General features: G+C 40.4%; 2 protein-coding genes across 4 annotated transcripts in view; one reads left to right on the top strand and one right to left on the bottom strand.

The window, feature by feature from the left end:
• The first annotated feature begins 2,187 nt into the window (after nt 1–2,187).
• pomca (proopiomelanocortin a) lies at nt 2,188–6,020 on the top strand. The gene is made up of 3 exons (XM_065288422.2): nt 2,188–2,338; nt 2,655–2,794; nt 5,466–6,020. Exons 2-3 carry the CDS (start codon nt 2,657–2,659, stop codon nt 5,991–5,993), a joined length of 666 nt encoding a protein of 221 aa, XP_065144494.2. The 5' UTR covers nt 2,188–2,338; nt 2,655–2,656; the 3' UTR covers nt 5,994–6,020.
• A 10,716-nt stretch (nt 6,021–16,736) lies between these two features.
• The window catches only part of efr3ba (EFR3 homolog Ba (S. cerevisiae)), a 30,561-nt gene continuing 23,887 nt past the window's right edge, over nt 16,737–23,410 (bottom strand). For 2 of the 3 annotated variants that reach the window (XM_065288419.2, XM_065288421.2), the window contains exons 15-22: nt 22,378–22,506; nt 22,029–22,096; nt 21,670–21,797; nt 21,383–21,474; nt 19,840–19,888; nt 19,574–19,680; nt 19,338–19,387; nt 16,737–17,411 (exon numbers count right to left, since the gene is read on the bottom strand). In XM_065288419.2, coding sequence (XP_065144491.1) covers nt 17,318–17,411; nt 19,338–19,387; nt 19,574–19,680; nt 19,840–19,888; nt 21,383–21,474; nt 21,670–21,797; nt 22,029–22,096; nt 22,378–22,506 — 717 coding nt within the window. In that variant the 3' untranslated portion in view covers nt 16,737–17,317. The remainder of the gene's footprint in view (nt 17,412–19,337; nt 19,388–19,573; nt 19,681–19,839; nt 19,889–21,382; nt 21,475–21,669; nt 21,798–22,028; nt 22,097–22,377; nt 22,507–23,410) is intronic. The other variant, XM_065288420.2, reaches the window with a different exon arrangement.

The following is a 23,410-nucleotide window of genomic DNA, read 5'->3' as shown; positions in this document are numbered from 1 at the left end:
GCAATTGTTTCAAAGCAGCTTTACATTAAAAGAAGCAGGGGAAACACAGAAAAATACAACAGACAATATAAGTAGCAGAATACAGCGGCTATGAATAAACTTTACAAGCGAGCGTATTAATAATGTCTCGTATACAAGAGGGTGCTAAGTTAAAGCTAAAATTTTTAAGATATTTGCAGTAAATTATCCAAAAACCACTAGTCCGGTGTTATATATTTTGTCCAGCTGATTACTAACAATATCTATAATGTTTTCAACTACTTATAAATTATGAGAAAATTGCTGCCCTAAACAGTGACACGGGGCAGTGCAGTCGCCTGTAAATGTTTTTAATATCTACGTTACCCTTTGTTTCCGCCTTTACTGACATAGAAAACACATGACAACATGTCTCAATGTCCTCGGGTTCGAGAAAGGGAGAGAGAAACAAAATCCTATTAGCGTAGGGGCCGTTCACATGTAATGCAAGTGTCACACAGTTTTGTGTTTTATTATATGCTCGGTTCCAGACAGGCTAGCTATTGCGGCATTAGTATATTACCCAGACGAGTTATGTGAATGCTTTGTTCCGTACAGGCTAACTATTGCGAGATAAGTATAATTTACTAGACAAATTATGTGAATGCTTTGTTAAAGGAAAAAGTCTTAAGTTTAGATTTAAAGTGATCGACTGTGTCTGATTCACACACATCAGTTGGCAAATCATTCCAGAGCTTAGGGGCTAAGTAGGAAAAGGATCTACCACCTTTAGACACTTTTGATATTCTAGGGATAGTTAGACCAGAATTTTGCGACCGCAATGTACATGGTTGATTATATTCTGATATTAATTCTCTAAGATACGAAGGTGCTAGTCCGTATAAGGCTTTGTAGGTGATTAATACTATTTTAAATTGTATGCGATATTTGACTAGTAGCCAGTTGGGCTTATGTGGTCATACTTCTTAAAACGATTAAGCACTCTTGCAGCGGCGTTTTGAACTAGCTGAAGCCTGTTTACCTGATTTGCATGGCACCCCCCGAGTAACGAGTTACAATAGTCTATTTTAGAGGTCATAAAAGTGTGGATAAGCTTCTCTGCATCTGATGCAGAACGCATGTGTATTTTTGAGATATTTCTAAGATGGAAGAATGCTGTGCGTCAGACGTTGGAGATATGACTATCGAAGGATAAATTGCTGTCGAACACCACAACTAAGTTCTTAACCGTGGAAGATAGCACCACAGTGCAGCTAACTATGGGCAACGTGTAATCTGACATATTTTGTTTTGAGAGATTCGGTTCAATAATAAGTATCTCTGTCAGATTGGAGTTTAGCATAAGGACGTTATGTGCCACCCAGTCACTTATCGCTAATACAGTCTGTTAGTTTACAGAGCTGGTGTGTTTCGCTAGGATGAGAGGAGATGTAAAGCTGGGTCTCATCTGCATAACAGTGAAAACTTATGTCATGTTTCCTGATGATGTCTCCTAGAGGTAACATATATAAAGAGAACAGAATAGGACCTAAAACTGATCCCTGGGGTACGCCGTATTTAACCGGGGCGTGATATGACTCTTCCTCATTTACATAAACAAAATGATAGCGATTGGTTAGATACTTAGCTGGGCCTGACCACTGATTCCAACATAGTTTTCTATGGGTTTTTTTACTTATAATATAAAAGATATCAAGGTTATATTTTCAAGATATGTTATGAAAACAATGAATCACAAACATTATGAAAACAGTAAATCACAAATAAACTTTAGAATGTAACTGAGTTGTCGCAGAATGGCCCACATATATTATATTATATTATATTATATTATATTATATTATATTATATCTGCACTTAAATGTCTTCCCAGATGGCTTCCCTGTCACCTTCCAATTAATTTTGAACAAAGATTAGCACCTCTGTGACTGAATATGAGCACAACATGCGTTGTAATTGATTCGACATGAATTGCAACCTTTAATGACGGAAATCATGTAAACTGACACGTATGCCCTTAAACACACAGGAATCAGCATTGTGATTTGACATATAACAGGTACATGCAGATCTTCCACTAATCTTGCTCTCATTCACAAGGGCCATTTTCGATGTTGACGATCAGGCTTCCATTGATTAGTCATCTGTTGGACAGATGATGCACCGGGGTTACCTACTTTGCACCACCCATTAAAAAAGTGGCTAAGAGGTATGCTAGAGTTTGGTGTCCTTGGGGAACTGACGCACAGGTAGCTTATAAAAGACAACTAGTCAAGAGCTTCAGACATCACAGAGGAGCAATCACACACAGATACACAGAGAGAAGAAGCTGAAGCAGTACAGGTTCTCTATACAACAGGTGGGTGACATCAGATTTCATGCAGTTTAAGTCAAAGTCACAATTTTTGTGAGGTTTTGCTTGTTTGTTGTTTATGATGTTTTTTTTTCTCAACATGCAGTATGTTAGCTTTAATTGAGGAAACAATGTCAATGACAGATGATTATTATTTTTTTTTAATTATTTTATGGTTTTACTGATATGCATTTTATTCTTTTATTGAGTTAATATTATGCATCACCTTAACTTTTACATCAAATGTATTTAATGAGGTTGCACAAGGATGTTGTGCTATCAATATTTGCATATAATACTTTTCCATTGTCTGGTTAATCAGATATGCTTAAGAGAGTGAGGATGTTGTGTCCCGCTTGGCTCCTGGTTTTGGCTGTGCTATGTGCGGGTGGATCTGATGTTAAAGCCCAATGCTGGGAAAACACTCACTGCAAAGACCTCAGCACTGAGGACAACATCTTGGTAAGCATGAATACATTGGGGGAACACATCAGTATTACTGCTGCCTATATTAATTGTTCATGTCCATACAGTATATGACGAGCTACGTACTGCATGTGCCAAACATTAAAACTTAGGGTTAAGGTTGTTTGTTCAAACCCTAAAGTATTAACCTTTCTGTACATTGTCAGAAAAATGGGCTGTCACTGGGACAATATACTTTAAAAGGTCCTAATACTGTATGTACTATTTAAGTACAGATATGTATACATTTGGTACCAATATGTACCTTTGATGTACTTATACAGTATGGACTGTTCAGGTCCAAAGGAATACATTTACCACCACAGTGACAGTTAGGGACATTTATTGACCATTATTTTAAAAAAATTGACAGTGTAAGTGCTATGGACATGCCTCAAAGATTTGAGACATGATCTGAACAAATTCTATAGATTTATGAGGCACCAGTCAGTATAGGGAGTCGGGACCAGTATATTATCAAGATGTAGGGGTGGGCTTTATGACTAACATTTAAAATTCACATTTATACATTAAAAAAAGTACAAAATGGTACCTTTTCGTCACTGGGGTGGTACCCTCAAAGGTTCACTTAAAAAAAAAATGCTGTAGTTATGCAGCAGTTAGCCAGTAACTTATTGTAGATTTATATTTATCTTATTTATTGGCAACAGTTTGTACAAAGAAAAATGACTATTAAACATTAACAAGTCTTTATTCTCTATACTGAATAAAATAATAAAAACAGCCTCATATGCAAAGCATTCTGGGAACCAACCTTTTTCTTTTTTTCAGATTTTGGTTTCTAACGCTTTCCACAATGCTGTACTTTTTATAGTTTATTCCTGTAAAGATCAAGTCTTGTTAATGTTTAATGTTCATTTATCTTTGAACAAACTGTAAATAACATAAAATTAAATCTACAGTAAATTAGTGGCAATCTCGTGCCCGTAATACTGTAATTTCTACAGAAATAAGAAATAAAGGATGGATTTACTTAAAAATATAGTGCATCATTTTTGCCTCCATTTTTTAAAGTAAATAATACATGGAATTTTAAGCAATTTATGCAATTCAAGTAAAACTTACTTATAAGGTACACAATAGGTCCTTAGGGTATAATATTTGATCACAAAATGACTAATTTTGTACTAAATTTTTTTTTTACTGTACCTCAAAAGATACAAAATTACATTAGGTTTTGTATACATGTGAAACAGACCCTTAGGGTACCACCCCAGCGACAGAAAATGTACAGTTTTGTCATTTTTTGACAGTCACTGATTGACTGAAAGTGTACACTGTACAAAAATATTATGTAGTAAATTTAACAAAAAAAATTATTACATTTATTTTTTTTTAAATCAATTATTGTTTTAAAATTAAATTCTTAAGTAAAAAAAATACCAAAATGTGAGTAATTCAAGTAATTCTAAATGATCACATTATTGAGTAAATTCAACTTAATTTTATCATGTAAAATCTACTTAAATTTGTAAGAAGGAGATTAACTTAATAATTTTGTGTTAAAACTACTTGAATTATTTTAGTAAATATAACTAACTAGGCAGTGGACTTGTAGTTCCCAGCATGCTTTGCATGGGACTGCATTTGGAGAGTAAAATGTGAAATTAAACACTATTTTATGTGTTTTTAACTAAAAAGAAAGACTTGTTAGTGTTTAATGTTCATTTCTATTTGAGATTTAGTAGAGTTTCTGTTTCTACGAGTTTTGTGTTACCATCATTCAGAAGAGTGGTGCTTGTGTATAAACAATAGGTAACAAGATACGTGTTAATTCACTCAATGAGCAAAAACTGTGCTAATGCCAGTACTGAGCACAGTCTCTTCTTACTTGCTCAACATAATGTGGTATTTTATCAAATAAAAAATATTTAAAGAAAATAAGACATTTTACGCGATTAAATCAGGAAGATTCTGTTAAAAAAAGCCTTTAAAAGTACTTAAAAATGTTTTCGTAACAATATAATACATAATATTTTTAAGTAAACATCACAGATTTTTTAAAGTGTAATTTTACTTTACTTAGTAAACTTAAGTAAATTATACTTACTGTTTTTTGTTAATTTAAATCAGCTTTTCTAAGTAAAGTTTACTTAATTTCACAAGTGTAAAATTTACTTGGAAAAACCTGAGTGCAAAAACTTGCAAAAGAAAGTAAATTTTACTTATTTTTTTTCAGTGTACTCTACTGTATAATGTTTTTAAAATGTGAAAAAGATACTTTGGGAGGAATCAAAATGCTTCTCAGGCTGGCAATATTCAAACATATATGTGACCCTGCTGTGAAATCCAATCTAAGGTCTCATAATCTATTTTTGAGATTAAAGGGATAGTTCACCCAAAATTGAAAATTTTGTCATCATTTACTCACCCTAATGTTGTTACAAACCTGTATAATTTACTTTGTCTGATAAACACAAAGGAAGATATTTTGAGAAATGTTTTTAACCAAACCATTTGTGGACCCAATCAATTCCATAGTAGGTACAAATAATACTATGGAAGTAAATGGGGTCCACGAATGGTTTGGTTACAAACATTTCTCAACATATCTTCCTTTGTGTTCATCAGAACAAAGACATTTATGCTGGTTTGTAACAACATGAGGGTACACTAAAAACTAAAAACTTTTTTCTGTTACTCTCAGGACTGCATCCAGCTTTGCAGGTCTGAACTCACAGATGAGAGCCCTATCTACCCTGGAGAAAGCCATTTAAAGCCTCCCTCAGAGTCGGAGCAAAACCAGGCCCTCACACCCCTCTCCACGCTCATCCTGACCCCTACTTCGGAGCAAACGGCCCCAGAGGCCGGACCCAGGCGCGAGCGCTCGTACTCCATGGAGCATTTCCGCTGGGGCAAGCCAGTGGGACGCAAGCGCCGGCCCATTAAAGTCTACACCAACGGCGTTGAGGAGGAATCCGCAGAGACTCTCCCAGCTGAGATGAGACGTGAGCTGGCCACCAATGAAGTCGACTACCCCCTGGAGGACAACAACTTCTTGAACCAGGAGAAGAAGGATGGGTCCTACAAAATGAACCATTTTCGATGGAGCAGCCCACCTGCTAGCAAACGCTACGGGGGCTTCATGAAATCCTGGGACGAGCGCGGCCAGAAACCCCTTCTCACACTCTTCAAAAATGTCATCAATAAAGACCACCAGAAGAAGGATCAGTGAGGGTTTTTTTAGATCAGGGTGGAAAGGGATTGTAGAAAATAAATTTTTAATATACACGTGATACATTTCTTCCCAATACTTCTGATAAGAAGGCATCTTAATAGTAAAGGGGGGGGGGGGTGATTAAAACCAATAGCACTTAAATCTTTGCATCATAAGCTTTAGAGTTTATTCACAGAATCAACAATAAATTCTGAATACTGTACATAGAAATGCTGTGGTGATTAAATACCAGCTCAATGCGAAAGAAAAGCATTTTTATCTTATTTATTGAAATGTACTATACTGTAAATTTTGAAAATGTGATACATAAATTCATTGTTTCAAGCAGAAAAGTGGTTCATTTCTGAAAAACAAACACACATTTGCCAGTTAAACACACGTCAGGACTTCGATTTCATAAAATTTGTGTTTAATTGACATTATTGTCACACCACATATGTACATCACATAAGAAGTGCAAACATTCACAGAACACAGTTCTGAAGTGATATCAGTTTGCAATGACAGTACCCAAACACATAACACTGACAATTTCATGTGATCATTAAGTGATTTAAATTAACGAAAATGGTAAAAGCACAGACAAAACATCCAGTGCATGCAGCAACAAACAGTTTTTGAAATTTTTTACACGCAAAACAATTTCAACGACCGTACATGTAAGCCATCTACGCAAAATATTCCAACGTACCCACTAAAGCAAATGTTTTGCCTTGATTTTAAAGCCGGTACTCGGAGTCAATAAATTACAACAGGAAAACATAATGACATATAACATACAATATAAAACATAACATACGGTAAACACAAGAACACATGGCAAGATGACATTTCATACAACATTTACACAGTGAGCTTTAAAGTGCTACGTTTAAATAACAAGAAAACAAAATATATACATAAACGTGAAAATTCTTTATAGAAAGAAAAGCAAAGAAGCAAGAAATGAAACAAATATACTTCAAGGTAAAACAATAAATAAAGATCTACATGGTCCCTTGAGACCCTGAAAATAAGGGAATATTAGAAGTGTCACCAGTTCGGAAAGGAAAACGGTTATTTTATTAAAAATATATTTTGAATTTGAATTTGACACTGAAGTTCGGATTTATATACTGTAACTCTTAGCGATTAAAAAGGGGTGAAAGGTAGTAATATACAGGACTTTTTGATATACCTTGTGAATACATCCAAAAACTATACTAACAAGATGCCGCAATTCTGTTACTTTCAAGAAGGGAAAGTGACACGCTCAATACATCTGCTCTGGCGAAGAAAGTCCCGCCTTCCAGTAAAAAGAGCCAATCGTCAACTGTTAAAGACTAATGATTGTCTTGGGAATGAGTTCTGTAAATGTGTTGCACATACTGTATGTGTCGTACCTAGGCATAAACACGTCCTGAAAAGTGAAGCCAAAACACTTAAATCGCCCCCTGGTGGCTGGCTGCAGTATAGGTCAAAAACCCCGCCCTCCCCAAGTAAACGAATGGGTTAATGAATAAATTATACTTCAAATACATTTTTGCCAGTGATGGTTTGTTATTTTAGTTACTTCCTATCATGTTGATATACTTTTAAAGTCGGCATGAAATGGAAGTAGCGATTGTCTTATTTTCCTTCTCGTGACGTATATCCGACTGAAATGGCTTCTGAAATAAATAAAAAAAGGTAGGGCGGGACTGGAATTTCATCTATTTAGAACTGATTGGATGTTTGAAGTTGGGTCATGTTGCTACTTGCAAATCGCTGCAATCTTTTCCCGGGCCCCACCCTCGCGCTATTGCCTGTGATCGGAAGTAGAGAGAGATCGTTTTGAGATGGGAGGAGATTAGCGCTTTTGATTAACTCTTTACCCGCCATTGAAGAGTCGTCAATTGAGATCTTTGTAATTGAGAGAAAACACTTCTCTGCCAAAGACGAGTTTTTATGGCAATCCATATTTCTGCTATTATGCACTAGGTGGCGCTCTTACACACTTTATAAAACACTATAGCATCCATGGATCCAAAAGAAGTAAATACACCTTGAATGTTCCAATTTTCGTTCTGAATCGGATCTCTAATAAAAATAATTAAAGAAATGCAATTATCTCAGTTTTTTGCTCAAAATGTTGTATTTTTTTTAAGATATCTACCCATATTTGAGAGGTGATAAAAAGAGAACAAATAAAGATAGGACTTTTTTGTTTAAAAGCAAAGGGGTAGTTCTTTCATTAAAACAATTCTGGAAAGCATTAACTTTAAAAATTCATGCTGGCTGGCAACTTTAAAAAGAATTGGCAGAAAAAGAGCTAAAGATTACGAGGGCACATGATTTTTTTTTATAATGAAGCTCACAGATAAGTAATTTATATATAGAAAAAATCGCACAATATTCCATAAAAAAAATAATTAACTGATTAATGGAATTAATTAATTAATTTCACTGTGACTTTAACGACGCAAGTGTTTTTTGCTAGTTTCAGCTCGGCACAGTTTTCATTTTCACGTTTAGCAGCACGTTGTTTAAATAGCAAATACATTTTTTGCCCATTTTTGCACCCATGGGCGATCTGGGCTGAAAAGGAGGTGTGTTCAGGTGCATTGTTGACCCGTTGCTATTTTGAGGCAACTAAGGCGCAATATTGTTTTTGTTTTTTAAAGAGCGCGTTAGTAATATGCGGCTATAAATGGAACGACAACGCGCATTTGCTTATCACACACATGGATGCGCAGCAGCACACAAACGTTTTTAAATATGTAAAATTAAAGGATTAAAATGTAAAAGATTATTATTAAGTCTCTTGGACATAAATGAAGTGGGATTACGAGACGTTAGAAGAGCTGTTTCACCAGTGTCCTGGTAAGTAATTAAATGTTTTGCTTTAAACAAATGCAAATATTGCATCTAAAATGTTTTTTTTTTTAATGCTTCCCTACGGATTTATTGTATATGATGACTTTGTACCTGTGGATATGGTGAGATGAGAACCCTTTTAAAGTAATGTTTTTCAAAACACTCACGTTGCTGTCCGAGTGCTGAAACGTTTCGTCTCTCCAAACGTTTATAAATTCTTTATCTCCTGTTTGTTACAAATAAAGTATTTATACAGTACAAACCTTTTCTTGTACATTTGTAAATTATTTTTTGAGATTACACTGATCATCTAGGCTATCCATACATTTACAGCAATTAAAGCCTGCTATTTTTACTTCCATGACTGAAAGAAAACTTTTAAAAAGAACCAAAGATTTTAGTAAAAAAATTACAATTTCAATACAAATAAAACCAAATACAGTTTTTAACATCAGTCTTAAACTGGTGGTCTTCTTCCTTCGCTTAGTTTTTCAGTTTACAAATTCCGCCATCTAAATAGGAAATCGACATGGCACAAGCGCTACTGGCTTTTTAAGGGGATAAGAGATGGGCCTCTCATTGGTTTATTGCACGTTACACCCAAAACACACCCATTACTCATTACGAGAATAGGAACAACCCTTTTAGACAGTGCACTAGGTGCACAAACCATTTTTCCTGTTGGTAAATTAGCAAAAGTGGATTCGGACACGCCCTTTTAGACTGTGTGCTGTGCGCTTTAGACCATGAGCTAAGATCGCTAAAATAGGGCCCTAGGTGTTTGTTTTTCTAATAAGTTGGGTTTAAGAGATTGAGTCAAATAGGATAATGGGTGGTGGGGCCCATGCACGGACTAAAGATATCAGTGGCGATTTTTGAGATATTTTGGCTTCATTGTTTTTACAGAGGAAGTCTATGGAGACACAACGTCCATCTTTTTACAGTCCTGGTTAAATTGATTAGCAAAATTTAAATTTGAGCTTAAGAAATTGAATTTATGGTACAGTACAGTTGATGTGGCATTTAATAGTTGATCAGAAATTTGATGCCCTGATGAAAACTGTTTAGTTGAAACGCATTGGCATGTAGCCATTTTTTGATTAAAGGCTTTTTTACATCTAACAGGAGTGCATCATTTTCCTATTTTCTTATTTATCAGAAATATGTGGTTTTATTATGACCTTAGTGAGTCTTCCTTGAATCAAGTTGACATGACTTGGTCTTACATGTGACCCTGGACCACAAAACCACAAGTGTTTGTTTTTTTTAAATTGAGATTTATACATCATCTACAAGTTGAATAAATAAGCCTTCTATTGATGTGTTGGTTTGAAAGGATAATATTTGGCTGAGATGCAACTCAAATGTAAAAATCTAAGGGTGCAAAAAAAATCAAAATATTGAGAAAATTGAATTTAACCTTTAAAGTTGTCCAAATTAAGTGCTTAGCAACTGCATCCACTCACAAAAATAAAGTTTTGATATATTTACAGTAGGAAATTTACAAAATATCTTTATGGAACATGATCTTAACTTAATATCTTAATGATTTTTGGCATAAAAGAATAGTGGTGGCTATTGCTACAAATATACCCGTGCGACTTAAACCTGGTTTTGTGGTCCAGATTCACACACGACTCAAATGGTTGCCCTGAGGCATTGCAAATATGGCCGAGTGGGATGACTTTCCTTAAAGGGACTACAAAAAAAACGTCTCGGTTACGGATGTAACCCTCGTTCCCTGAAGGAGGGAACGGAGACGTCACGTCGTGACCGACGAATTGGGAACTCGCTTAGAGAGACCAATCTGCTTCGAATACTACTAAAACGCCAATGAACTTGGCATTGAGATATTTGCATAATGCTGGCGCCGCCCCGCCAGGTGCGTATATAAGCAGCAGGTGCAAATAAGGAAATTAGCTTCTTTTTCGCTGAGAAAGCCGGAAAGTGTGACCGGCCGTAACAGCAGGTGGCAGCACCTGTGGCGACGGGACGTGACGTCTCCGTTCCCTCCTTCAGGGAACGAGGGTTACATCCGTAACCGAGACGTTCCCTTTCAGTCGGTCACTACGACGTCACGTCGTGACCGACGAATTGGGAATCCCTATCAAAACGCCACTAGGGGCTGACCTCTTCCAGTGACTGCGTAAAAGCCCTCCGGTTCCATTTAAGGAGGAGGAGGTAGGTTTAAGGCAGAAGGCCGGGCACTAGATGTTCCTTTAACCCCACAGAAGTGCCAGCGACTGGGAAGCGCCCTACCTGAGCGGGATAGGAACGCTGCGGAAGCCACCACCCGTCTTAAGGGTAAATGGTGGGCGAAAGTCAACCGTAGTTGAGGAATAAAGACAGCCGTGGCTGTGTAAGCAAAGCAGTGCTCTGCTAAGGGAAACGTGGGCTGGTAGGATTAACCCCACGGAAAAATACTCACAAAGGAACCCGGTGGGACACAATGTGGAGCCCGAGCCAGACACGTAGGTTCGCGAGGATACAGCTAGTGAAAGGCTGACAGCCAATGCTCCGCAACAAAGGCTGTCAAGGCAGCGGAGGAAGAACAATTCAAACCATTACGCATTTTTGTTCTGAAGGCCTTCCATACTGACACAGTTATGAAGCATCAGTTGGAGGCTGCAAGCCGACCTGTGAGACTGTTCTCCGTGCTCCCCCTGGTGAGGAAAGAACACGAGAGGATACAGGCTCAATACGAACACTGTAAAATCTAATGAACGTATTAGGTGTCGCCCAACCAGCAGCTCTACAGATGTCTGTTAGCGAGGAACCACGAGCTAAAGCCCAAGATGAGGCAACACTCCGTGTGGAGTGCGCTCTCAAATTAAAGGGGCAAGGAATACCCTGAAGATTATAAGCCAGGGCGATAGTATCAACTATCCAATGAGACATCCTCTGCTTAGTGACAGCTTTCCCTTTCTGCTGGCCACCATAACAAACAAAGAGCTGGTCTGAGGTCCTGAGGCTTTGCGTGCGATCCACGTAGAGTCGCAGTGCGCGTACGGGGCACAACAAAGCCATGGTTGGGTCTGCGTCCTCCAGAGGCAGCGCTTGCAAGCTCACCACTTGATCTCTGAAAGGAGTAGTGGGAACTTTGGGCACGTAGCCTGGTCTGGGCCTCAATGTTACGCTTGAGGCAGCAGGACCAAACTGAAGGCACGAGTCGTCAACAGAGAATGCATGTAAATCCCCTACTCTCTTCACTGAGGCCAATGCTAGCAGGGTCAGAGCTTTCATTGATAAAAGCTTCAGACTCACAGACTGCAAAGGCTCGAACGGGGGGGCCTGAAGGGCTTTCAGCACCATGGACAGGTCCCAGGGAGGAATAGAAGGAGGGCGCGAGGGGTTTAGCCTACGAGCGCCTCTTAGAAATCTAACAACCAAATCATGCTGGCCAACTGTTCTGCCGTTAATAAGTGAGTGATGAGCAGAAATAGCAGCGATATCAACTTTAATGGTGGAGGGTGACAGCCTACCGTCTAACCTATGTTGAAGATATAAAAGCACGGTGTTAATAGGGCATTCTCTGGGGTCCTCGCGTTGCAAAGAGCACCAGGTGACGAAAAGGTTCCATTTAAACGCGTAAGCCCGTCTCGTAGACGGAGCTCGTGCCGCGTTGATTGTGTTAGATACCGCTTGCGGTAAATCACCTAAACCTTGCGCGCGCTCAACGACCACACATGGAGATCCCACAGGTCGGGGCGCGGGTGCCATAATGTGCCCCCTCCTTGAGAAAGAAGGTCCTTCCTCAGGGGAATCCGCCAGGGAGGGGCTGTCGCGAGGAGCATTAACTCTGGAAACCAATTCTTGCTCGACCAATATGGGGCGATCAGTAAAAGGCTCTCCTCGTCCTGCCTGACCTTGCACAGTGTCTGTGCGATTAAGCTCACTGGGGGGAATGCGTATTTGCGCATCCCCCGAGGCCAGCTGTGTGCCAATGCGTCCACGCCGAGGCTGCCCTCGGTTAGTGAATAAAATAGGCGACAGTGGGTATCGTCCGGCGACGCAAACAGATCTATCTGCGCACGACCGAACTTCTTCCAAATTAGCTGGACCGTCTGGGGGTGGAGTCGCCATTCGCCAAGGCGCGCAGCTCGAGAAAGCGCGTCCGCTGCTGTATTGAGCGAGCCCGGAATGTGAATGGCACGAAGGGACCTCAGATGCTTCTGACTCCAGAGGAGGAGATGACGAGCGAGATGCGACAGGTGACGGGAGCGCAAACCGCCTTGACGGTTGATATACGCAACGGTCGCAGTGTTGTCGGTGCGTACTAGTACATCCTTCCCTCGCAGCTCCGTAGCGAAGCGTACAAGTCCCAGATATACTGCCCACAACTCTCGGCAATTGATATGCCAGTGCAACTGGGGTGCTGTCCACACCCCTGAAGCCGTAAGCTCGTCGTACGTGGCACCCCAGCCCGTGTCGGGCGCATCTGTGTGTACAACAGCATGCTGAGCGATCTGTCTCATGGATACACCGGACCTGAGAAACGCGGGGTCCGACCACGGGGGGAATGTTAGGCGACACGCAGGTGTAATGGTTACACGATGGATGCCGGCGCGCCACGCTCTCCTCGGGACTCGATCGTGAAGCCAACGCTGAAGCGGTCTCATATGGAGCAGTCCGAGCGGTGTCACGGCCGCTGCTGCAGCCATATGCCCCAGGAGCTCGGAATGAACCGAGGCAAGTCAGAATTGACTGGACGCGCTCTTCTGTCAAACGCGCCGATAAATCGATCGAGTCCAGTTCCATCCCGAGAAAAGAGATCCTCTGCGTGGGGCAGAGTTTGCTCTTTTCCCAGTTGACCCGAAGACCCAAACGGGCGAGATGCCGAAGCGTTAAATCTCTGTGCTCGCACAGCGTCCGTCGAGAATGCGCTATTATAAGCCAATCGTCGAGGTAAGCCAATATGCGAACGCCGCTCTCTCTGAGGGGTTTTAACGCCGCCTCCACTACTTTCGTGAACACACGGGGAGAGAGGGATAGCCCGAACGGTAAAACTTTGTACTGGTATGCCCGTCCCTCGAATGCAAACCGGAGAAACGGTCTGTGACGAGGGATTATGGACACATGAAAGTACGCGTCTTTCAGGTCTATTGCCGCAAACCAATCTTGGGGGCGAATTGAATTGAATATTTGCTTCGGTGTTATCATCCTGAAGGACCTCTTCTGCAGAGATTTGTTCAGAACGCGCAAATCCAAGATCGGTCGCAACCCACCGCCTTTTTTGGGTACTATAAAATACGGGCTGTAGAAGCCCGATCTCATCTCGGTTGGAGGGACCGGCTCGATCGCGTCCTTCGCCAGCAGGACTTCGACCTCTGCACGCAGTACGTGTGCATCGGACGCTTTCACCGTGGTGAAACGAATGCCCGAGAATTTGGGTGTGTGCCGGATGAATTGAATTTCGTAACCGAGGCGAACAGTGCGTAAAACCCAACGAGACGGGCTGGGAAGCTGAAGCCACGCCCCCAGGGACCGTACGAGGGGAATTAACGGCACTGTCGAGGTACCCGCGGTGGGGCGGCTGAGCGGGACAGGTGGTACTGCCGGTACGTCTGCTGGGACAGCATAAGTATCTACAGTATGTGTGTGTGTGACACTGACCTGAGCCCGCTGAGGGTGACGGTCGTCTGGTCTCCTCAGCGGAGAGCACAGACTCCGAGGAGGGTGCTGGTGGTCCCGTCTCCTCAGCGGAGAGCTGGAACTCCTCAGAACACCCGCTGGCGATAGAGGAGAGGGAGGAAGAGCATGTGAATGCCCGCTCACATCTCTCTCGATCCTCTGAAGACCTGGAGAAGGAATAGGAATGCACTCTTTTTGTGGTTTTGTGGGTGCCGGCTGAGAAGCCGGCGGAACAGAAACAAAAGGAAACCAAAGATTCTCCACCCGGCCCTCTACCGGTGGAGGGAGCGATGCCATCACCGTCTCCCGTAGAGTGATCCCATCCAAATCCAGGTCGCCCGTCTCAGGGCCGCTTCGATTTCCGTTTACCACGGGAAGCGGGTGGGGCGGGCGGGGCGGGCTGTCGACGGCTGTTCCCCCTCCGTGGCCTGGAAGATGTTCTAGTGGGGGGGGCGGAGGCAGCCGCCGCAGGGCGCCCTCGGCGAGGAGCAGACGGGCCCGCCGGCGCTGGAGGGCGAGATGCAGGTCGCTTGCGCCGGGGCATGATCTGTGCGATCGCCTCTGTCTGCTTCTGGGCGGCGGAGAACTGCTGGGCAAAAGACTCCACCGACTCACCGAAGAGGCCAGCCTGCGACACTGGAGCGTCCAAGAACTTGTTCTTCTCCGCATCCGACATGTCAGCCAGACATAGCCATAAGTGGCGTTCCTGGACCACCATCGTGGACATGGCACGACCAATCGCCTGCGCTGTCACCTTCGTAGCGCGAAGAGCCAGGTCAGTGGCAGCCCGGAGCTCCGAAAGGACAGGCGAGTCGTGTCCTCCCTCGTGCAGATCCCTCAAGGCTTTGGCTTGGTGAACCTGCAGCAACGCCATTGCGTGCAGGGCTGAGGCCGCCTCTCCACATGCCTGGTGGGCAGCGCCCGTTAAACCGGAGGACTGTCTGCAGGCACGAGAGGGGAGGGTTGGGCGGTCCTTCCAAGAGGGAGCGTGTGCCGGACACAGCTGCATCGCGACAGCACGCTCCACGGGAGGGATCCCCGTATAACCCTTAGCGGCTCCGCTGGTGAGGGAGGTGAGGGGGGAGGGCTGAAACGGCCGTAATCTCGTGGAAAACGGCGACTTCCAGGTTCTAGTCAGCTCCTCGTGCACCTCGGGGAAGAAAGGCACCGGTGGAGAGGGTTGTGAAACCCGGGCAGCTCCAAAGAACCAATCATCCAGGCGGGACGGTTCGGGCTGAGGGGGGGGAACCCACTCTAACCCTACGGTCTCCGCCGCTCGAGCGAGCACGGCCACCATCTCTGGATCGAACTCCGGCGTCCCAACCCGACCAGAGGGAGGAAGGGCGTCGGGGTCCACGTCAGGGGGAGGAGGCCCACCCTCGGATGCTGCGGCGTCGGTGGACCCGGAGGGCGGCACGATGGATTCTAGAGACATCGTAGAACACGACGCTGAAGTCTCCATCGGCACATCAACCGGCTGTGGATGAGGAGGCTGAGAGCCTGAGGACGAATCCCCCGCTCGGCTCAGCACAGTGATGCGCAGGTCGTCCTTTGAGAGCTTCACAGCCGCACCGTGGCGGCGTTCAGCACTCGCATGACGAGGGTTGCGTTTTTCCCGGAGGAAAGACAACCGTCTGCGCAAATCCACAAGGGACATGTTCTCGCAGTGAGAACACTTACCCCCAGCGAACGCTGCCTCTGCGTGCTCGATGCCCAAACACGAAAGACAACGCTCGTGACCGTCCTTCGGACCCATGTATTTGCCGCACCCAAGATCGCACGGACGAAAAGCCATCCTGAAAAGGACGCTGATGTCCGGATATACGAGAGAGTGGCTGCCTTTAACAAGGCACAAAGCTCTCTCGTATCACTCTTTTAGGGAAATTCACTCAGATGCTTAGTTGATGAGCGCACAGGAAGGCAACGCACACACTAAACTCAAAACAAAATAAAGATGTAGAGTCGTGGAATTAAGCGAAGCGTCCGCTGTGGTACTGCTAGTCCAACCAACTTCAGCAATCGAATCCCACCAGAGTAGAGTAGCTTCTCAGTAGCAGATACTGCCGGCTTTCGAAGCGATAAAAAGCTAATTTCCTTATTTGCACCTGCTGCTTATATACGCACCTGGCGGGGCGGCGCCAGCATTATGCAAATATCTCAATGCCAAGTTCATTGGCGTTTTAGTAGTATTCGAAGCAGATTGGTCTCTCTAAGCGAGTTCCCAATTCGTCGGTCACGACGTGACGTCGTAGTGACCGACTGAAAGGGAACACTCCTGCACACAGTGTGTTCTTGCACAAGTTTCATTCAGACCGCGATACTGCAATGTGATCGCGCTGGAAACATTATATTTACATTTTAATGATTAATCCCTCACAATTTTTTATTTCCAATGTCATTCATTATTGCTTCAAATACAGATGTTATTGCAGCATATAAAGAAGTTTGAAACATGCAAGCTAACGAACGACGACTAAGGTCATTTAAACAATGGACACATCGAAAAACACAGTTTCTGTAGACACACCCAGGATGTTCTTATACATCCTAACTTAAGATAAAAAATTTAAGGCAGCTTTACTTGTACAGGAATCCACCAATCACTGGCTCTGGATGCACATTTACAGTACACAATAACCTGGGGTATTTAATAGACAAATTAATAAAGATGAAAACCTCATTCTGTAATGTATCCTATCAGAGGTTTGATAGTATACAGAAACATTCAATCCTTTTGCATGTGTTTTTCATGTTTAATTTAGACTTCTAATGTATATTTTGAGTCACACCTGGACATTATAAAGAAATGGCATTAGTGAGATGTAGAGAGTGTTTGTATGTGGCTCTACCCTCTCTCAGTACACACAGAGGTCTGGAAACTTCATTTCATAGACTGGTATGGAGCGACTCCGGCCATTCCCGACAGAGCCAGACGGACTTGGAGGAGGCCTGTCAAACAGAGAGAGAGAGAGAGTCAACTGACCTGTGACATTTTCTGAACAGGGGCATAAATTAAGAGTATACCCACCTCTCCAGGCATCACTACACCACTGATGTAAAGTATATTTAATCCTTTATTATGCCCTTTCATTACACATTTTATATATAATAGTAAATAAATAAAATGCAAATAGTGTATGTTAGTATTATTTACACATGGGTACAAGCAGTAAGCTAGGTTTACACAACACCTATTCCAACCAAAAACAGCCATCGTTTTCACAGATATGTGTGAAAGGGGATCGCTTTTGACAACGTTGTCATCCGTAAGCGAAAATGCAAACAAAACTTTTCTGTTTTTAGTACATTGTTGTTGTGTAACAACCCAATCTCACGGCAAGTCGTGTTATAGTCACAAAATATTTGATTAATTTATTTGTGTCATTGACATGATTTTCCAGAAGCACGAATGTCTATAAATTGTTTTTCATGTCTGTGGCACGCCTTCTTTATTGTACCAATTTATATTGTATTTTCTCATAGTTTTTCCTATTTTATTACCATTGTCACTTGGGGTTGAGGTTAGAATGACTTTCTGTTACATTTCAGACATCCTGACCCATCCAAACCCCAACTCTAACCCCAACCCCAAGCGAAAATAGTTTTGAAAGTGAAAGAAAAACATGTAGAAACCAATATATAAAATTACAACCTAACCCAAACCCCAAATCTAACCCCAACCCCATGCGACAATGATTTAAAAAGGGAAAAAACAATAAGAAAACAAAAATGGATTAAAAACTCTCAAAACTGCAATCATTGATAGTTAATCTTATTTTACTGCCCATTTTTGTATTACTTATTATCTATCTACTTAGTGGTTATTTTGTTTTGTGGTTTTTATGTATTTTTGTACTATGATACTGTGTTGACCTGCCAAGGGACTGCAGATGAAAAATAGCTCTTTAGCTAACTCTGGCGCATTTACATTTTGAGTGCATACAAAAAATGTTGATTGATGTGCATTGTCCCTTTCAAATAAATAAAGGAAATATATATATATATATATATATATATATATATATATATATATATATATATATATATATATATATATATATATATATATATATATATATATATATATATATATATATATATATATAAAATGTTGATAAAGAAAGTTGTGCCACAGACATGAAAAACTATTGATAGAAATTCGTGCTGACTGACACGAAAAAGACATTCATGCTCATGGCAGGAAAAAAAAACGACGGTCATGTCAATAACATGAATAAATTAAGCAAATATTTCATGACTATAACACGACTTGCCTTTGAGATAGGGTAGTGTGTAAACATACCCTTAGAGCAGGGTTTTCCAAACCCCTAGTGGTTCGTGAGGGAATTGCAGGGGGTTTGTGAGTTGAGGAAAAAATTTCTTTAATTACTTCCTATTAAATTATAAGATGCAAATAAATTATTTAAAATTGAAAAATCCAAATAAAACACTTTTTAATTAAGTAGATTTTTGCTAACAAAAGATAAATTTAATTTGTTTAATAATTAATATGCATGTCATGTGACATCACACAACACAAAAAAATTACCAGATGAAGAAAATAACAACAACAATAACTACGTTAAATACTATTGATAAAACTTGGATGAAAAATAAATAAAATACACATTTAAATAAAGTTAAATATGCAAATGTGTTATTAAATTATTTAAATATATACTTAAAATCTCAGGGGGTATCTCAAGTTAATATTTTAGGGAAAGGGGGTTCGGCTGACAAAAACGTTTAAAAACCCCTGCCTTAGAGTAACCATCTATCATCTTTCTGTCTATGTTTTTTATGTACAATGCCTTTCATGCACATTTGAATGTTGAGAATAGCTGGTATATAAAACAACTGTTCAATGTTACGTACCTGATTGTGATTTCAAAGATTTGGTTGAGTTTAGTCTGCAGCAGGGAAGACTAGAAAGAGATTTTGTTACTGTTACAATGAATATAAATGTATGTATAAAAAAATGTTACAATCTGTGTTTATTTCATATAATTGTATTGCTATTAACAAACTAATGTTTATTGATATCAAAATATAACAAACATTGTATTTTTTTTTAATATTGCTATCAGTCAGCATATACAGTATAGACTTACTCTGGCACCACAGTGGGCGGCGATCTCCTCAAATGGAGCGGTTTGAAACCTTTCTACCACCTGCCTCCTGCGCTCTCTCTCCAGCTCCTCCACATTTTCACTATCTGCTAAACATACAAACACATATATGCCATTTTTTCAATGTGATGGTACTTTATTTGGCAGGACTGTACCATTAGTTTTCAAAGCTTTATACATCTACAGATATATTGTACAGTAAATAGAAAAACAAATATATAGCCAGTCTCATTCACTTAAACACTTACCCATGGCTTGTTTGAGAGTTTCAAATGTTATCTGCTCAGCTGTGGATCTCTGTAAAGACACCAATCACAGATTAGTACTTATAAGTAGGAAGTATAAAGTATAAGCAAATCTGTATAAATTTCTTCTGCTAAACACAAAGGAAGATATTTGTAATGAAGTAGGAAACAGGAGCACCACTGGCTTCCAAAAAAACTACTATGGAAGCCAGTGGTGCTCAAAAACGGTTTGGTTACAAACATAAAATAAAATATCTTCCTTTGTGTTGTGCTCAGCAGAACAAAGAAATTAATACAGGTTGGTTACAACACGAGGGTTTTTCATTTCAAGTTAAAGGTAAATATTTTACTATGTTCTTACCTCAACTTAGACAAATTAATACATACTATCTTTTTTCAATGCATGCACTTCATCTTTTTTCACAGCGCGTTGTGAATATGTTAGCATTTAGCCTAGCCCCATTCATTCCTTAGGATGGCTTCCTTTAGAAGCCACCAAACACTTCCATGTTTTCCCCATTTAAAGATTGTTACATGTGGAGTTACCCTAGTAATTATGGTGGCACAAAATAAAACGTGCCAATTTTCTAAGTGTAGGGGTGCTGTAAAGAGGGGGTAAACAATGACGATTCTCGGAGCCCACGAGTAAGAGGGGGCCCAGAGAAGCCCCCAAAATTGTGGTGCTTAAAAAAATATTTATTAGTAAAACACTGCAAAAAATAACTTTCTTACTTAGTATTTTTTTGTCTTGTTTTCAGTAGAAATATCTTATTAAGATGCTTTTTCTTGATGAGCAAAATTACCTAAGTAAATAAGTCTAGTTTTAAGACAAATTAATATACAATTTAAGTAAAATTGTCCTTAAACAATCAAAATTATCTGCCAATGGGGTGAGAAAAAAAATGTGAAATGTCTTTTAAACACTTAATTCAAGTAAAATTTTCTCACCCCATTAGTAGTCAAAATACCATAATGTTATGTAAATTAATATGAAAAAGTCTCAGCTGTGTTGGGGGCCCTGTCAAGATTCTTTTCATGGGGCCCAAAATCCTTAACAGCGCCCCTGTCTAAGCGGACAAAATATGAGAACTATATTGTATGGTGGAAGAGCACTTAGTTTGCAGAACTTCGACCTCAGGCACAGTAATAATGACGAAAGTTTAAGCGAGAGGAGGAGTAGGCAGGAGTGATGATGTTACTACGCGCCGAGGTCGAAGTGCTGCAAACTAAGTGCTCTTCCGCCATACAATATAGTTCTCATTTTTTATCCGCTTAAAAAATCGCCACGTTTTATTTTGTGCCACCATACTTACTCGTGTAACAGTCTTTAAATAAGGAAAACATGGAAGTGTTTGGTGGCTTCTAAATTCATCCCTGTTTGGATCCTAAGGAATGTATGGGGCTAGGCTAAATGCTAACACATTCACAATGCACTGTACAAAGATTAGGTGCACGCATTGAAAAAATATAGGTATGTATTAATTTGTCTAAGTTGAGATAAGAACATAGTAAAATATTAAAAATCGGTGGTGTTTCCCTCTCATACCTGCTCTTTTTCTGGACTTGGTCTTGACTCCATCTCTAACTGCAGAGAGACAGTGTCTCCAATACTCTTCCTCTTAGACAACCTGTCTTCATCTGTGTTTTAAAAGTCATATAAAAAAATCACATTACTGAGCAGCCTGTTATACACAGGAAGGACACATGAATTAAAAAATATATAATGACCCACACAGCTAAATTGTTTATCGTAAACACTGCAATGTAACATTAAAAATAAGATTAGTCAGTTTTGATTTCATTGTGACTTTAAAGTCAGGCTGAAGGTCAGACCTGTGATCTGGGGGATATATGGAGCGGCCAGTCTCTCTGTGTTGTATCCAGAGCCGCCCAGCATCTCTGCTATCTTAGACTGCACAAACAGCACCTCACCCTCCACCTTCTCCAGCTTCTCTGGGATGCTAAGAGAGAGAAAGAGAGCCAACTGTAAATCCAAGGGGCTTCTAAACTATCAGCTCAGTACATCATAGCCAAACATGAACTCAGGATGATCGTGTAATGTAGGAGAATACAAACATGAATGAGTCAAAACTGTATGTTCCTTAACACAACGGTACAATGCTTAAAAAATTATGCAGTCTGACTGTGATGTAAATAGTGTTTATTTGTTAATGACAATTATTGTTGTTTACTTTGAGGGTTCAACAAGCACATCCTCTGGTAGCAGTAAAGGAAGCAGCTTCCTTCTTGATTCAATTACCTGTGGAAAAAGACAACACATATATTCACCCGGACACTGCTGTATCTGTGGCATTTTCCATCATGTTTTTATCAAAAATCGCTTTGGATAAAAAGCGTCTATGTACCAAATACATAAATGATTCATTTACAAGATATTTGACATTATTTGCTCCTACAATCAACCTTTTTAAACTGTTGGTCCTTTTCGTATGTTTTTTTTTTCATAGCAAATGCTATCTATCCTCTTTTCAGTTATGTCATGTGATGAAGGTATGTTTTCATCTGTATATGGTGTCTGACCTCATGGACGTGCTGACAGAAAGTGGGCACAGTTGTCAGCTGGCTGATGAGGTTCAGGTATGCAGCTGATAGAGCGTGGATGGCACAGCGGTTATACACAGGAAGCGCTTCTTCAATCAAGGCCAGATCCTGAGGAAGAGAAGACGTCACTGGAAGCTTAGCCGTATTGTTTAGTTTAATGCAGACTGACAGACAGCTTTATGATCTGTTCACAAGGTACAATGAATATTTTCAGTCAATTCTAGTGCTGGACAAAGATTAATAGTGATTAATCGCATACAAAATAAAAATGATTTTTGGCATAATATATGTGCGTAATTATTATGTATATTTAACCACACACATACATATATTCATTTCAAAAATATTTAATTTATATATAATTTTTTACATTTATATATCATATAGAATATATATAGGGATGCACCGATACCACTTTTTTGGAGTATGAGTACGAGTACTTGCATTTCAGTACTTGCCGATACTGATACAGAGTACTTAATAAAAAACATGATTTAAATTTACAGGTAACAGCTTTAGTCATATAATTTAACAAAAAAACAAGGGACTAGTTTTCCAGTTTGTTGTAAACTCTGCCTCTTTGGACAACACAAGAGGCATTAACCCCTTACACGCCACTCAAACATAGACATTTCTCAGACCGTGGTATCGATCCCTTGGTATCGGGGGACTTTTAATGAGTACGAGAACTTTAGAAAATGTGGTAACAAGGCCGATACCCGATACCAGTATCAGTATCGTGCATCCCTAAATATATAAAAATATAAATAAATATTTATACACATGTAAATGTTTCTTAAATACATACATGAATGTATGTGTATTTATATATACATAATAATCACACACACCACACACTTATATATTGCAATATACAAAAAAACACTTTTATTTTGTATGCGATTAATCTTTGCCCAGCACTAGAATACATATAAAGTGAATCTCTAATAATTAAAGGCAATGTAAGGTTTTAAAGCATTTATAATGTGTTGGCAACAATTTAGGAGTTCAT

Source organism: Paramisgurnus dabryanus, chromosome 17, assembly GCF_030506205.2.
Source record: "Paramisgurnus dabryanus chromosome 17, PD_genome_1.1, whole genome shotgun sequence".
Classification (NCBI taxonomy): domain Eukaryota; kingdom Metazoa; phylum Chordata; class Actinopteri; order Cypriniformes; family Cobitidae; genus Paramisgurnus; species Paramisgurnus dabryanus.
The sequence above is the reverse complement of the archived record's forward strand: the minus strand, read 5'-3'. Positions and strand labels throughout refer to the sequence as shown.

Coding starts and splice junctions, on each gene's coding strand:
- pomca (XM_065288422.2), top strand. CDS start 2,657: ATGCTTAAGAGAGTGAGGATGTTGTGTCCCGCTTGGCTCCTGGTTTTG. Junction 2,795..5,465: donor GCACTGAGGACAACATCTTG/GTAAGCATGAAT, acceptor TGTTACTCTCAG/GACTGCATCCAGCTTTGCAG.